The sequence below is a fragment of the Lissotriton vulgaris genome, chromosome 7, assembly GCF_964263255.1.
Source record: "Lissotriton vulgaris chromosome 7, aLisVul1.2, whole genome shotgun sequence".
Classification (NCBI taxonomy): Eukaryota; Metazoa; Chordata; class Amphibia; order Caudata; family Salamandridae; genus Lissotriton; species Lissotriton vulgaris.
Window position 1 is genome coordinate 135,286,364 of NC_141695.1, and position 17,680 is coordinate 135,304,043.

The following is a 17,680-nucleotide window of genomic DNA, read 5'->3' on the forward strand; positions in this document are numbered from 1 at the left end:
TCCTTAAGATCACACTAGGTAGTGAGACATTGTAAGAGACAGAGGTAGACAGAGGACGAGATCTTTAGAGAGAAATTGTAATTGACCTTGACAATGCATTGAAGTGCTTTATGGAGAGTCGCACGCTACTCCGGAAAACAAAGATAGTGGTCAATGTAATGGTTATTGATTATTGGTGATTATTGGAACTAGTTTCAACTTCCCAATGTAATTGGTAGGCTAAATTAACAAGAGTTATTGGGGGCTATGTTATGGTATGCTAGGTGTATTTGTAGTGTTCACGTGTCACCTGTGAGGGTAGCCTTCCTTCTGGAGAATGGGGTGCTGTACTATGGGGCCTCTTTAAAGAGCCTGTTTTTCTGTGTTTTTGTTTTAATTCAGGCACTGAGCTCTTGACTAGGTGTGAGCGCAAAATCCGTTCCGCTCGCGGATTTCACAGATTTTTTGAAAATCCGCAAATCCGCGAGCGGCAGATCTAGGGGGCAAAAAGTTCAAGCCTTCAAGCTTGAAGTTGTAACTATTTTAGGATGGCGCCTGCTTTATTTTATCTATTAGTGCTTCCTGATGAAGCTAATTTAGTAACTATTTTAGGATGGCGCTGGCAGCTTGCCAGCGCCATCCTAAAATAGTTACAGGATGATGGACAGCTCACTCAAGGGACCCCTGCGCACATCGGTGCGATTGCATAGTAACACACACATGGCCGCTGGAACTAGTTGAAGCTCTATTTCAGTGACTCATTCATCATTGTGAGCGTTGTCGAGGCTGGGCAGGTGTGCCTTCTTCCCAAATCTACCGTCGAAAATCAGCTGTGATGCTGGATAGAGGCCGTTGTATCCTTGACTTTCACGAGCGCAATCCTCGTGCTGTTCCTGTGACCAGGAGCTTCTTTCTCTTCATCTGCTGCTCTGATCGGTCTCTGACCATTTATACACACAAGAGGCACTTGAACTCGCACAGAAGACCCCCCCATTTAAAAAATCCGCAAAATCCGCGAATCTGCGAATTCACGGATTTTGCGGATCGGCGAATACACAAATCCACAAATTCGCGGATTGTGAATCCACGAAAACCGCCCATGCTTACTCTTGACTTTAATGTGCAAGGAGCGGGTGCTGCAGGCTTTAGGAGCCAGGTATGAGAAAGCATGGCTGGCGGCTCTGGCCCTTAAGATTCCGGAAAAATGGGCGAGCAGTAGGCAGGCAGACTAGAGATGTATGGTGATGTGGCTGTTCTTTAAATAGGAAGTTCCCTGGTGGTGCAGTGCTTTGTATGCTTGCATGTTAGTAGTTTTAAAAGGGCTTGTTTGTGAATAGTGAGAAAATGAACATCTTTGAGGTGCAAGGATTTGTGGGTGTGGCTTGGAGGTTGAGCATGTACCTGACCGGTACTTTCTGGATGACCTGGAGTCTCTTGGTGAGTAGTTGTTTGGAGATTCCAATGTACATCTCAGTCCAGCTTGCTGGTGATAAGGGAGGGCTTAGGTGGTTCCTTGAAGGGTGTTGAGTGGAAGCCTCCTGAAAATGTTCCTGAGGGGTTTGAGAGTGTGGAAGCAGGAGGAGGTGATTGAGTTGAACTGGCTGAACTTAGAGCTTTTGTGAGCTCATGCAAATGGATGGTGGGATAAATAGATAAACTGGAGAAGATTTGGTATTGTTAGATTGCAGGGATGTAGTTTCATAAGAGAGACTGCGATCTATGAAATTAGTTGTGGGCAATTATTAGTTATATAATGATAGAATTTAAGAGAAACAGTCATGTGACTAAGGATGGACTATACTCAGAAAGAGATGGTATGCAGAGAACAAAAGGTCAGGAGAGGGTCATTCTCAGGAAAGAAATTAGAGGGAACAACCAAAACTGTACAGTCAAGGTACATTTTTCATGCACGATTTAAGGAATATAGTGGGAAAATTATTTTAGAAATTGCATGGAATATGAGGATGCACATTATTTGCATGTGAAGTAGTGCCATATTAAGTGCACCTCGATATGCGCTGGAATCGTTAAACCATCTGATCGTGCGAGAAGAGGTGTTCGACCACATAAGCCAACAAATACGTAAACATGGTCTACATAGTGACCAGATTTTTTCAAATAATAGTGAGGAAAAGCTAAAAAATAGAACTAGAATTGACCAGTAAAACATGGGTAGAAACAGCTCGCCTGCAACCACCCAAAATGTAGGCCACTATTTGAAGTCTCTTATGAAAAATCCGACATTACAAGACCTTTCAGATATCAGTGCCTGATGACTAAGCAATTTGGTGTGAGCAGGCGGTGCACCTGACCACACAAACACTGAACAAAGAAAGACATGTGGATTATTACTATAGGTGGGCGGTAAACTCTGTTCTGCCAGCCTTTTACCGACTCGGAGCTCTATTTTGAGGATGGAATGCGGAAAAACTCAAGCCAACCACTGCTTGGGGGAGGTTTTTTTCATGTGCAGTTCCCCTACAATAAGTTGTCGAGCGAAACAATTAATGGGAAGGGCGCCTCTCGGCGAGATTTCTCAGCGCGAATGGTCGTGGCAGATCATTACTCTTGCATTGAGAAAACTGCCTCCTGGTTTGAGAAAACTGACGCTGGAGTAGCAAATCCACTCGAGCTGCAGAAAGAAGCAGTATCCTCTGGTGTACAATGTGGGGCAAGCTCCGGGTGCTAAGCTTGAGAAATCTCACTGAGTTTGTAGGAACCTCTGCAGAATTCCATGGAGTGAACCTCCACGTGTTCCGGCCACCACAAATAATTACCTCTCAAGGCTGTCTTGTTTTTCGCATCAACAAGCATTGTGTTTTGCCAATGATGAGCAGGCATGCACATCATGGTAGCTGTGCACAGGTAATCAGAGTTTTCAGCTTCCACTATTCAACTTCCATTTCAACCTCTCAAAGGAAACGTTTTTGACTGGCCTAAACCTTCTTTTAAAAATCAAGAAGCTATCCCTAAAAAGGCCCTTAAGACAGTGTACATGATATTTCGAAGTAGGACATTTGGAAGTTAATGTTGAACACGTCCTTACAGTGAATTATCCCCCAAAACGATTTTTTCTGTAGCAAGGCTGACTGCTTCAATAGGTAATGATTGGGTTACATTACGTTTAGTAAAGGCTAAATTCAGATTGCTGGCAGCTAGATAAACATTTCAAAGACTCATTTAAATAGCTATTCAAAATGCCCTTTGATGGTGTGTGCACATTTTTGTCTAACTATGAAGCAATTGCTAAAATTAAAAAGTTACCATTTGTGTGCCTAAAGCTTGCATCCTTCAATTGTCACCAGGCTGCTGGATGGCTCCCCTGTGGTGAGATGTGTATTGTCCCAGACAATGGATGAAGGGCTTGGGTGTGGGCAGGTGCTGGCCTTCCCATAACAGAATGACCTGGGGAGAACACTAAACTTACCTGCCTCACGCCGGAGCACGCAGCACTTACCTGTCTCACGCCAGGACAGTCAGCCCACGCCGCCACCGCCGAGAGTCACTTTCTTTGCACTCTGGTCGCGCCGCCGCTCCGGGACTACGATTCCCGGCAGCCTACGCGGCGGCGCGCGCTGTGACACCGCGAGGGCGCCAGGGGAGGCGCACAAAAGAGCCGAAGGGCCGGCGGAGCCTTGGGAGAACACTAAACTTACCTGCCTCACGCCGGAGCACGCAGCACTTACCTGCCTCACGCCAGGACAGTCAGCCCACGCCGCCACCGCCGAGAGTCACTTTCTTTGCACTCTGGTCGCGCCGCCGCTCCGGGACTACGATTCCCGGCAGCCTACGCGGCGGCGCGCGCTGTGACACCGCGAGGGCGCCAGGGGAGGCGCACAAAAGCGCCGAAGGGCCAGCTACGCGGGACGCGAGCGGGACGCCCGGGGCGAAGCCCGGGCAAAGGGCGGGCCGTCTGAGGCCGTCCGAGGTCAGACAAGGTTGGGTTGGGCCAGGACCTCTGCCCAAACATCTACAGACCTACAGACGTTCATTGAGCTGCAAACTTATCGTCGGTCAGGTAATTCGCTTCTTTATATTCCAACATTACGTTCTGTTACCTAGCCATCTGCACACATGCCTGGTTTGCCTGGTAAAAAGTCAACGCCTGCAACTAACACTATGGAGAACTATTTAGTCCAGGTAGTGGCGAAAATCAACAGTGATAGAAGGTCCTCTCTGGGTTTGGATTCATCCACACAATCCCCACTAGTAGATATAGAAACAGAGGACCCTTTTAACCTGATAAACACTAGCCTCTCTGGAGTAGCACAAGCTCCCTCACAGGATACTGTCACCATTCAACCTAGTGGCATAGTGGCCAGCACCGAAGATAACAACGACATTGACGTAGTGCCTCTGAGTCCTATGATCTGTGAGCTTATTACCCCCCCATTGTTCCAATTCCAGCACCAAGGATTACAGGGGTTAAAAGAAAAGCTATACAAAAACGACCGGGGTTAAGGTCAGCTAAAAACAAAATTGCAACACCACCAAGGAAAACCTCTTGTGTGGAGGAGGACGATCCCTCGGGGGAAACATATGCAACCTTCTCTAATATTCTACTTCAGAAATTTTGCAGTCTGATGGACATAAAAATCAAAGGTATAGTCAAACCTCTGATAAGCAAAATTGATAAGCTATCCGCTGAAGGGACTAAACTGGAAGGTCTCCTTGGTAAAACGCTGGGTGAAGTAGGGAAACTCCCTGAAGTCATTACGTCCAATGAACAACCTCTGGTTAATGACATTTTAGCAAATAAATTGCCACCCACTGTTATTCCAAACCCCCCAGTGGCTCCTCTGATGAACCTACCGGAAATTAGCTCTGGTGTTGCACCCCCGCCAATTCTATTGCTGAACCTAATACCTCAAAAGGGTCATTTGAGCTGGTGGTGGAAGCCTCGCCATTAGTTCTTGTTTTAGCAAATGTACCCCCTCTGGCTTCCGGTGAAGCTGAATCAACAGCATCGCTTGTAAACAAATCTTTATCTTGGCTAACCAACAACATGGCCATATCTTCGTGGGGGAAACAGCAACTGGCCGAGGAACTGGTAAATGCAAGAAGAGTGGAGTGGATTGGGAACAGAGAAAAAAAGTTCAAGGGCGATTGCGTTGTGCTTAATCTCTCACACCCTGATGCATTACCAAACATATTGCCTAATATTTTTCCGCCACAGAGACGCTCCACTTCTATTGTACCACTGACCCTTGACTTCTTTTATCCTCGAAAAGGCAGAGGCCCCAATCCAAGCACCTTAAGAACAAAATGGAACGTTGTAACCAAAAGGGCTAGCAAGAATTTTGGTTCCGTTGAGTGGGGACTAGGTTTAGAAAACAGATTTTCTGCTCTTTCCAATCTAGATGCTTGTGATTGACAAATAACTAATTGTATGCCTCAGCTGCAAATATCCTCATCCTTGTGTGCAACAGGGGGGCATAATCGAGCCAGTGGCTCTTCAAACGAGTTATGTACTCCAGATGTTTTAGTAGGATTAACAAATCTAATAGTAGAAGGTAATGTTAATGTGGATGTAAATACGAACAGGCCTGTTTTTAGTTCTGATTTATGTGGGGAGCATGCCTCTGGGAACCTACTATCTTGGAATATAGCTGGGCTATGTTCCAAAATGGACTGTGGAGGGTGGTTTGAATTCGTCAGTAAGTATGACGTCTGCATTTTCCAAGAAACTTGGGCCTGTGATCCTGTTTATGCATTGGGGTATCTGAATTATTATGTACCGGCCACCAAAGGTCCCAAGGGGAGACCAATGGGAGGTCTCACTATATGGGTCCGTCAGTCCCTGAAGATCCTAGTAAAAAATATAGAGCTAAATCATAAAGACATCCAGCTCATTAGACTAGAGAGGGACTCCTCTACTCCCATTGACATCTATAACTTATATGTTAGAGGGGGAAATGCTGGCAAATCTACGGTCTTAGCGTCACTGTACAGTTACCTAGACACTCACTCTTCTGGGAATAACATCGTACTGGCAGGAGACCTACACCGTACTTTTGAACCCCTTGATACTGGTGAGGCTTTTTTAGGTGCGGAAGAAGATAATCTGTGGGAAATCCCTGCACTTGATTTAACCCCAATAACTCGCTGGACCGAGGATATTTTAAGCCTGAATGCTATGTGCCTTGAATATGGGCTAAGGGCTCTGAATGGTCGTACCAAGTCAGACAGAGTATCAGCCATGACCTTTGATAATGGAAGATCCAAGAGTCGTATTGATTATGTTATATGTTGTATGGCCTTGTGGTCATCCATTATTGATATGGAGGTTAAGGAAAGGCTTGAGAGTGACCATAATCCTCTTTGCGTCCTCCATAAATGGTGGCTGTCTGATGTGTTTGCCCCCAGTGCTGCTATCGATCCCTTACCCCCGTTGATTGTACCTACAAACGATTTACGTAGGCTGAGATGGACTAGTGTTAAAACTGATGAGCTGGTTATGGAAAAAATAAACATGGCAACTGACAAGGCTATCATGGCCCTTGAGGGTGAAACTGGGCTTCTTTCTAGTATAAATAATGCCACTAAGGTCCTTGAAGCTCTCTTTGATGAAATTAGAGGCCATTTCCTGAAACCGGCAAATAAAAAGATGCATGCCCACAGACCAGCACGTTGGTACAATCACGAATGTAGGCTGGCAAGAATCTCCTTGGGTGATGCTATTAAGAACAAGAATTTAGAGGCAATTAGATCTGCCAGGAAGCATTACAAACAATGTATAATAAGAGCGAAAAAAGATTGGGATGAGGCACACTGGAACAACCTGAAAAATGCTAGCGACCGTAAGGACTCCAGGTTATTTTGGCATATAGTGAAATGGGGACACGATAGGATAGAAGAAGCAAGCACTAATAATGTCCCCCAGGATGCTTGGGTAAAGTTCTTTAGTGAGCAGTATGCTTCTAGAGATCAGGCAGTGGATAGAAGGTACACGCATGGTTTACCTACTGGGGATGACATCTTCACTAAGAATGAAATAATTGCTGCCTTAAAAACTGTTCGTAGTGGGCGGGCTCCTGGTATTGACGGGGTGCCGGCAGATGTTTTCCTGAATGACACTGATAGATGGTGCAGATACATTTTTTTGTTGATAAATTTGATTGCCGGGGGGGCAGATATCCCAATGACTTGGAGGGGCGCTGAAATCATCCCTATATACAAAAAAGGAGATCGGGCACAGCCTGGTAACTATCGCCCCATTAGTTTAATAGACACCATCCAGAAAATAGTGGGCCGAGTAGTTGTCAACAGGTTGCTGGACTGGGTTGATGAACACAACATTTTATCCCCCTTTCAGGCCGGATTTTGCAGGGCAACCAGCACTGTGGATCAAGTCTTCCGTTTCCAACTAATACAGTGGAAGACCGTGGTGCTAGGGGGAGGCAGCCTGTATGCAGCATTTGTTGATTTGCGGGCTGCCTTCGACCTGGTACCGAGGGCGAAACTGTGGGAAGTGCTTGAGACACTAGGGGTCCCTGGGGATCTGTTGATTTTAATTATGCGACTGCATGAGGGCAACTATGCCAAAATAAGATGGGGAGGATACGGGAACAACACTGCCGAATTTCCTGTTGAGCGCGGGGTTCGGCAGGGTTGTTCAATGGCCCCTACTCTGTTTACCCTCTTTATTAATGGTGTTGTTTCCCGCATGCAATCTCAGGCTGTGGACGCCCCTTCTCTCGCTGGGGAGAAGGTCCCCCATTTTAATGTTTGCCGATGACACATTAATTTTATCAAAAACCCCCAGTGGCTTACAAAAAGCATTGGCAATATTTGATGGGTTCTGTACTGACCACGGACTTGAGGTGAATGCGACCAAGACAAAACTCATGGCTTTTAACCCACATAGAAATTTTAAATCGAATATTACCATGAGTGGCCGCATACTCGAAGTTGTAAAATCCTTCACCTATCTGGGGATCTTGATCTCCAATGACAATAAGTGGCAGCAACACCTTAACATCGCTACATTAAGGCACAAGCAGCTATCTGGGGCTATAATTAAGGAGCATAGGAAGTCAATGACTAAACCAATTAAACCACCACTGACAATATACGAGGCAAAAGCAATTGGGTCTGCCTTGTATGGTGCGGAGCTATGGGGGTATGAAAACCTCCATGAACTCCAGCTATCTGAAAATAAATTCTTGAGGTCATTGACGGGTACTCCGCAGAGCAGCCCACTATTGCCCCTGCGTTACGAGTTAGGTGGAAGAGAGCTTACGGAAAAGGCCAAACTGCGCCCGATATTATTCTGGCGCAGACTTTGGACCACACCAGAACTCTCTCATTATCCGGAGGGGTTCTCTGATATCATTAAAGCTGATCGTTACAATAAAATCAGGTGGCTTAAAACATTAAAGACTGTACTGTTCAATCTAGGACTTCATGCCCTATGGGCAGATCCTGCTGGGGCTTTATTTCCCTCTAAGACTGTGTTAAAAGACATATTTTGGGAACATGTAGCTAATAGTAGCTTACTTAACACCAACAGTGGGACTATGACCACTGGCTACTTAGAAACTAAAATGTTCCCCATCTATGAAAAGTACTGGGACTACATAATGAACCCCTTGGATAGGAAATTGTTATTTCAAATGAGGGTAGGTTCGCTCCCACTCTGTAACTTAACAGCTAAATGGAAAACAGGGGGGGGCAGTACTATGTCCAGCCTGTGGGGTAGGAAAAGAAACCCTAGGTCATTTTCTGTTTTGTTGCCCAGTATATGCTGCCCCAAGGCAAGCCTGGTTGGCTCCTATGTGTAGGAACTTAGGTACAAAAAGTAGTATGGTGGCACTGCGTATAGTAAAATCTACCACCGAAGAATGGATCAATATTGCAATCGCAAAGTACCTGGGATGGGCGTGGGTTTTAAGAATGAGACTGCTGGCAAGCTAAATACTGCCACCAAGTCGCTCAGAGACTGCTAGACATTTGTCTATTCTCTGTAACTTTAAGTAAATAGCAAGAGACTGCTAAACTAACGTTTATTCTCTGTAAATTTTTTTAATTGACCAGAGACTGCTAGACACTCGTCTATTCTCTGCTTATGTAATCTGTCATCGGCTTAATATTGATTTTTTTTAATGTAATGAATTCTTTTTTAACGTATGATCTACTGGGGATATTTACGTTGTTATTATGATCATTCCCCTCTGGTCTCTATTTGTCGACGATAATGATTTTTGCACCTGTACATATGATGTGTCATTGTTTTTAAATTGTCAAAATACGTATGTGCTTGTTTCATTGATCATGTAAATTTAATTGCTTTTTTAATTGTATGTATGTTTGTCTTGCTTTTATGAGTAATACTCGAATAAAGCACTTTTTGAATTGAATTGAATGACCTGGTGGCTGTGCTCCTGGGCTAGTTACATTTCAATAAAGATTCCCCTGATACCAGACCTGCCTTCTTCCTTTGCACCTCTAGCCACCTTTGCTCCAAACCCAGTGTTGAGGGCTGGGCAGCTGCCCCAGAACTAGTTTGGAATGACCGCAAGAGAGGGTTTGCCCATTATCATAGCTACACCTCTGGGTCGAAAAAAGAGCTCTGACCAGTGAAGGTAGGGTTCTGTCATATTGCATTGTTCTAAAATGCTGTTCATGAGGGTCGGGACAGGTTGGAGAAATGATATGGTGTCCTAAAATTGAAACACACAAAAGGTGATAGAAGACTGTGTGCAATACATCTAACCACTGGAAACAGCTAGGAGTAGCACTTCAACTCCTCAGTCTGTTGCTCACCCTGCCACCTCAGTTTAGACTTCGCCATATGAAAAGCAGTTATGATCCTATTCCTCATGAGAACAGTCCAGCTGCAACTGCCAAGCTAGGTTCTCTATAGCTGATTTGTGTTAAGGTTCAGGGAGGACCTGGCTTGGCTAGAATGTTCCCATGAGAAACGTGGTCAAGACTGATTTATATATGGCTGGGTCCAAACTAAGGTGGCATGATGTGCAAAAAAACAATGGGTTTGAGTGTTACACAGAGACAGTGGTTAGACCTGTTGCAAACAGGCTTCCCTTCCGTGTTTTTCATGTACTGCCCTAAGTGGCATGAGCAATACCAGAAGTGAGGACCATGCTCCTTTGTCACTGGAACCAAGCTGTACCCAGCTGGTGAGCCCATAACTAGGGTGAAATTGCTCCTGGGTTGCTTGTGGACAGTTCAAGGAGGACCTGGTTTGACAGTTTGGGCTGGACCCATGCATATGCCCTCAGCTCTACTTCATAAGGGGATGTGTGCCGGCTGACATCTATTCTTCATTATGATGATCACACAAGGCTTGGAGTCAGGAGTCTCAGCCAATCCAGATGCGGTTCCCTTTCTGTTACAGAGCATGAAAGTAATGCCAGGATTGGCTTGAGCAAGTAAACTCAACACCCATTAGGAGACTGGGGGTTGCAGCTTTGATTAACCCTGCGCCCCTAAATGCAGGTGGAGAGAGCTCTCTAGTGCGCTTGTCGGGCTGGCTGGAGAAAAGCAGCTGTCCAACCCAACATGCGCACCTTGCAGGTCTAGGACCCATATGCTTGTTGCCACCAGTATACTGGTGTCTATCAAATTGAAGATCCACTCCCTTCAGAGCAACTGACAGAAATGTCCCTTGGCTTAAGGCTGACTGCTGCAGATGGAGGCAGAATAAAAAATTGAACTTCTTTAAAAGTTTCAATTATTAAGTTTATGTATATATTCACATGTAATAGGAGGGGGAAAATATGAGTAGGTCAATGCCCCCAACGCCCTAAGTCAGGAACCACCCCTGGTCAAATGGAAATTATTGTAATTGCAATAAAAAGTAGTCAGAATAGTAGTGGCAAGAGAAGCCTCCATATGTGGGTCTTTGTGACGTGAAGATGAACATTTTTAAATGATGTGTGTTTTAAAAGAATTTTTTGGGGGAAAACAGATTTTATTTGTCAGAATAGCACATACAATGCAGATCTCCGAGTCCCAGAGTCCACTGCCGCATTTAAGATACAAAAATTGACTTTGATGATTTTACAAATTTTTAAACAAAAGAATATGAAAGGCAATACAAATAAAATGTATCCCCGCAAACCAATCAACATCCCCCCTCCCTCCTCACCCCCCAGCGCACCGTCTTCTTATTCCAGAACAAGATATCACTGACCCAAACTGCCATTGATCTACACAAGAGTGAGCAATACACGGAAAGAGCGTAAGGTACAGGAGAGGCCAACAAGTTACTCTGGGTCTCGGCCATAGCCTCTCTGCGGCAGCTCCAGCTCTAGACCCCGACAATCCGCTCAGCGCCTCCAGATCCTATAATGTTTCTGGGGGCACCCTCTAGCTCCAAAGATGGGGACTTCGAGGCCCATACAGAAGTCCAGACCATTTTTCCAAGTCGAAGACGAAGGGGCAACCACCGCCTCCCAGGCTCCAGCTATATCCCTCTTTGCTAACATAAAACCTAGGAGCATGAAATGTCGCTTATAGATATTGCCCCCGATCCCTTCCATCACATGAAGGAGGACAAGCTTCGGCAAACTAGGGATCTCCCACCCCAGTACTTCAGAGAGACAAGCCAGAACCCCCCTCCAGAATCTTGCTAGCTCTGTGCAGTGCCATATGGTGTGTAACAGAGTCCACTCCTTGTTCCCACAATGGAGGCACACCGGGGAAGCCACCAAGCCCGCCCTCCAGAGCCTAACCCTGCTAAAATAGACCTGGTGGATATATTTGAATTGAATCAACCGCAAGCTCATTGCAATAGCTGCCCCTCGCGGGAAAACCAAGGCTTCTGTCCAGCCCTCTTCCTCCATCTGACCAACATCTCCCTCCCAGGCCTCCCTCAAACGCTGCAAGGAGGGGGAACAGTGCATGACCAATGACTGATAGATTTTAGAGATCTTATGGTCTAGGAGGTCCCCATAATACCTTAGCCTCTACTGGGCTGAACTCCAGCAGCGAGTCCAGGCCGTCCAAGCATGCCTAATTTGCAGATATTTAAAGACTTTCGTCTTTAGCATCTGGTAATCCTTCTGGATGTCTTGAAAGGATTTTAGAATTGTGCCCCGCATAACGTCCCCAGAGTAGATATCCCAATGTTGTCCCAATCGCAAAATCCGGAGAGACTGATTGCGGAAAGTGGCCATTGTGCCATAATGGGGTCTCCCGAGTCAATCTGTTCCACCATCCCATCCTCCGCAACGCCTGACTCCAAAGCTGAAAAACAAATTGCGTGGCATGCGGAGGGGACGCCTCAATGGAGCAGAGTAAAGAAGAGTATGTATGGACTGGTCACCCATGGAGCTTCGCTCCACGGCATATGCCAGGTCTGCTCTGTAGACAAGTAGATGTGATGCTACATAATAAGAACAAATATCGGAGGTTGCCAGCCCCCGCATTACGTGGATAGGAAGCACGTCCAGATCACCACCCTCACTGTGTCGCCACTCCAAAGAAACTGTCCCAGGACAGAACTCACCTATTGGAGCCACTGTGGAGGAATCGGGTTGGGATATTTCTGTAATTGATACAAAAGTCGCGGGAGTGCCACCATCCTAAAAAATGGCTGACTGGCCGTAGATGGACACGGGCATGTGAGACCAGGTCTTATAATCCTCACGCACACGCTTCCATAGAAGTGCAAGGTTCTGCTCCCAAGCCGTGTTGGGGGAATCAGACAGATACACCCCCTAATATTTCATGCCCCTAAATAGTTTTAGAAGAAATTTAGCTCAAGAGAGAGCAGTAACCAGTTTCATCCCACACTTGTTTGATGCATTGTTCATGCAGGATCCTCTTATTTGTCAAGCATCCTCCTGACTTTTTAGGTAAGACCTTGTGAGTGAACATGCGCACATTAACAGGCATAAAAAATATATTTTTACTAAGGCAGACTGATTTAAATAGAAACACAGCTTTAGAAAAGCAAAGTTCTGAACAAACGTGGGAGTAGGAATAGATGAAAAAATTAGGCGCAGATGTACTGTGATTATGCGACTTTGTTGAATTTTTTTTGTTTGTCACAGCCATGAAACAAAATCATTTTTGGCATCAACAAAGCCATACAAAGTCACTTTGTGTGGCTTAGTAAATACAAAGGGATGCAATGAAGCACAGAGCCCTGCCTTTCATTACTTTATGTCAGGTGGGCTTTACATGGATGGAGCATGGACATTCCTTTGCAATCTACCCTTGAATTTAGACGAAAACTCAGAATTACAAAAGACTCATTTTTCTCTTTATTCTTTTTGTTACTTCCTCTTTCCATGTCTGTTGCATTCTAAAACCGAGGAATACACTTCTATTGAAAGTTTTTCGTGCAGTAAGGTATATCTTCCTGCACTAAAACAATCCTGCCCAAACACTTGGAAACCTGGCTTTGCTCCAAAATAGTGTACCTACTGGACACAGGTGAAACGAGGAGAAATATCATAATTTCTTCTTGTTACTTCCTCTAAAGTAAGGAGCAGCAGCTACACCCATCCAGAACATGTGTGGGTGTTATTGAGGTGATGTTCCTTGTGACTGTACAATGGTGTTGGCTGCTTCTATTACTCATTTCGTGTTGGCAGCATTCCCACTCACACACCTACTCATGTGAAACACATAAAAAGGCTTGTTAGGGAAGAGGCACTGTTAGAAATGGGGTCTCCAGTTGTCAGTGCTTCAAACCCTGTCCAAATTGGGACCCACACTCTAGTCAGGGTAAGTGTTGTACACACTAAGTTTACCGGTGCTCACCTTCTGGTAGCTAGGCTCAGAGCAGTCAAGCCTAACTAGAGATGCAACATGTAAAGTATTTGTGCACACACAAATGCACACACTAACACAGTGAAAACCCAACAAAGTACTTCACACTAGTTTTGAATAATAGCCAATATTTATTTGAGTGAAACAAGACCAGAAAACAAAAATCCAACATACAAGCTATACTATTTTTAAAGATTAAGGGCCAGATGTAGGTAAATCTAATTTACCGACTCTTAAATACCGAATCATATCGATTCGGTATTTATGAATCGGTAAATTAGAAGGAGGGAGATGTAGGTATTTTTTAATTTTGAATTACCGAATCTGTAACATTCGGTATTTACCGATTCGGTAAATACCAAATCGGTATTCCCCATTGATTCATATGGGCTTTGGAGCCCATAGGAATCATTGGGAAATACCGATTCGGTATTTACCGAATCGGTAAATACCGAATCCAGCAAGGGTTCAGTGGGTGTCACTTTGACACCCTCTAGCACCCCAAGTGCAGGCTTTTGTGCACTAAGGGCATGTCTGTGTGCCACATGGCACAGGTGTGCTTGCAGAGATGTGCATGCACACCTGAATTCGGTATTTTACCACCCAATAGGATTGGGTGGTAAAATACCGACTCTTAAGGGCCTGTGGCACTCTGTGGAGTGCCACCTACATCTGGGTTTTACCGAATCGGTTAAATTACCGATTCGGTATTTTACAGAATCGGTAAATCTACAGAATCGGTAAATTTACTGATTCTATAAAAATATGCCCCCTACATCTCAAATAACCGATTACCGGTCGGTAACAGCCGAAATCGGCCGTTACCGACCGGTAATTGGCGACCTACATCTGGCCCTAAATGCAGTTGTAACGCTTAGGAAACACAATTGCTCCAGTCGGGTCCATCTCAACACACGACCGAGTTGAATCCACAAGTTCAGGCCGACCGCGATGAAATGCAGGCCAGCTTTGGAGTCGGGTATACTGCTGTAAAGTACCTTTGAGTTGTTGCGAATAAAAAAACGATGCAAGGCTCTGGGGAGTTGAGGCGTCGCTGAGGTAGTTGCGGCATTGCTTCCTAACAGCTGTGCAGGTCGTTGGCTCTTCGGCACTCATGGCGATGCATTGCACAACAGAGGTGAGGTGTCCCTGAAGCAAGTGAAGCTTTGGTTCCAGGAGACAGTGCAGAATCGTTGAGCGATTGATGCCCAGGGACACTGCGAGGCACAGGTGAGATGTTGCGGCGAGGCATTGGTTCCATTGCGGTGCAGTGTCTACGAAGAGTTGATGGTTAATGATGTCACACCACTGGCTCACAGGTGCTGCAGCGGATTTGATGTCCAGTGTCATGGACTTTAGTGACGTGGTACTTGGGATTCAAACAGTAGCGGTACTTCAGTGAAGCTGCAGCGGCGGAGGAGCTTGCGTTGTAAGTCACAGTCATTGTGTTGAGCAGGGTGCAGGCAACAGCACTGTAAAAGAGTGGCACTGGTCCTGAGGTCACGCTCAAAGTTGATGTCCTGATTTCTTCTCTCTAGTGCAGCAAAGTCACTTCAAGGGCCCAGGAACTGAATTTGGCACCACTTGGCAGACTATGCCTCTGAGCAGAGGAGCCAAGGTGGTGCAGGTGGAGTCTTGGATGGCCCTGAGACTTCGGACGGGAGGCAAGCTCAACTCCAGCCCTTGGAGAACCTTTAGAAAGCAGGATGCAGAGAGCACAGTCCAGTCCTCTCACTCCCTGAACAGAAGCAGCAGGCAGCAAGCCAACACATTACAGCAAGCAGCAAAGTGGCAGTCCCTCCTGGCACCACAACAGCTCTTCTTCCTGGCAGAATGTCCTCAGTCCAGAAGTGTATATGGTGTCAGAGGTCCAGTACTTATACCAATTTGGCCTTTGAAGTAGGTAGACTTCATTGAAAAGTCTTTGTAGTACACATGACCCTGCCCTTCCTGGCCCTGGCTTCAGACACACCACAGGGGGTGTTCAGCTCTTTGAGGGGGACAGGCACAGTCCTATTAAGGTGCAAGTGTCAGCTCCTCCCACCACTCTAGCTCAGGAGGACTCATCAGCCTGGTGATGGGCCTTCAGGATATGCAGGGCACACCTCAGCTCCCTTTGTGAGTGACTGTCTAGAGTGAATTCACAAAGCCTAACCGTCATCCAATCAGGGCGTGTATTCTAGGGACAGGCAGAGGCACAGAATGGTTAGAGTATGAAAATGCCATCTTTCTAAAAGTAGTACAATTAAGAGCATCACTACCATTTCGAATGCTGCTATCCTCTTAAACAAGACTGCAGACTAAACATTTGATTTCTGTGATCATGGTTATTTATTTAACCATTACTTCATCTGTTTCATTATATCATTTTTTCATTTCATTACGTCTGAAATAAGGGTACACTGCTTTTTACAAACAAATAAAACAGTTGTATACAAATATAAACAGCTGAAACCTGTAGTGCAAACAATTAATTTCACGTTAGAACACAAAAAATAATAATAATAATACACCAGTATTTTGTTTCTAAACCATTAGACATGAAGTACTCTCATTATATAGGGTTTATGGTTCTTTTAGAGAGGGTTCGCCGCTAGAAAAACACTTAAGAGCAGTAGGCGTTACATCAACATTACGTATCCCTCTACGCTGTCTCAGTTCAATATCAATTCATTCCACAACGGAAGAAGAAAAAGTGCTGACGAGTTTCAAGTCCCAGATTGATGCATGGGACTCTCTTCAGGGTTGTGACTACGGTCTTTAAAGCGTCAATTTTTCTTTAACTGTGAACCAGTAGAGGAATTTCAGAGCTAGTGTGATGCTACTGTATCATTTCAGACCAAACAAAGGGCCATATGTATCAAGCCTTTTTCGATTCGCAAAGGCCGAAATTCGGCGAATTCCGGCCTTTGCGAATCGCAAAAGGCTGTTTTGCATTTTTTGATATGTATGAAAAAATCGCATCATAAGGAATTGCATAAATTTGCGATTCCTTATTTTGCTATAGCATTTAAGGAATCGCAAATTTGCGATTCCTTAAATGCTATGTATGAAGCATTTTTCTATAGCTAATTATGCTTAAGAAATCGCAATTTACCACCAACTTTCAATTGGTGGTAAATTGCGATTTCTTGTAAAAAAGCACAAATTGGCATTTTTGAATGTGGCATGTGGAATGTGGAATGTGGCATGTGACGCACATACATGCCCATCGGGCATGTATGTGCACCATATGCACACACATGCTGATTTCAGGGGTGCAGCAGGGTGTCCTTGAGACACCCCTGCACCCTTGAAATCAATCTCATTTTGCGATTAGCAAATTGTGAATCGCAAAATGAAATGCATTGGGTCTCCTGGCCCATAGGAATGAATGGGAAATTATTCCTTATTTGCGAATTTGCAACTTGCGAATTCGCAAATAAGGAAGATTAAGGAATCGCAAAAAAACTCGATTTTTTTCATACATACCGTTTTGCGATTTCTAAATAGAGATTCCTTAAAAATCGCTATTTAGAAATCGCAAAACGAAACTATGATACATATGGCCCAAAATGTGAGCTGCAGGGTTTCACAATTTCTCTAGCTGTGCCAGAGATACACAGTGGAGACCAGGGTATAAATCCACACTTCACATAGTAGACAAGTTACATGAGGTAAGAGTGACAATTGTGAGTAAATGAAATGCAGGAGGTAGCAAACAGTACAACAGTGTGCAGGTTGCAAGGGAACATACAGTATAATTAGAGGTATAGTTCGCAATACATACCAGGCACACAGGCACAAGAACAGACGTTACGTAGGCAATGATGGCACTTGTGCAAGTGCAAAGGTAAACAACACGTGAGAAATAGCAAACAGTGTGTTATAAGAGAGAAGTGGCGTGGCATGCACCAAAGAGTACCAAAACACAGGTACAAGGAGGGCACTGCAATAATGGCAAACATTTTAAACTGAG

General features: G+C 45.0%; 1 protein-coding gene across 2 annotated transcripts in view; it reads right to left on the reverse strand.

The window, feature by feature from the left end:
• LOC147701007 (phospholipase A2 inhibitor and Ly6/PLAUR domain-containing protein-like) overlaps positions 1–17,680 on the reverse strand; it is a 256,617-nt gene that overhangs the window by 130,745 nt on the left and 108,192 nt on the right. The window contains exon 3 of one of the 2 annotated variants that reach the window (XM_086929830.1): positions 14,721–15,630. The exons of the other annotated variant lie outside the window; for it this stretch is intronic. Coding sequence (XP_086785956.1) covers positions 14,721–15,072 — 352 coding nt within the window. The 5' untranslated portion in view covers positions 15,073–15,630. The remainder of the gene's footprint in view (positions 1–14,720; positions 15,631–17,680) is intronic. 2 annotated transcript variants of the gene reach the window in all.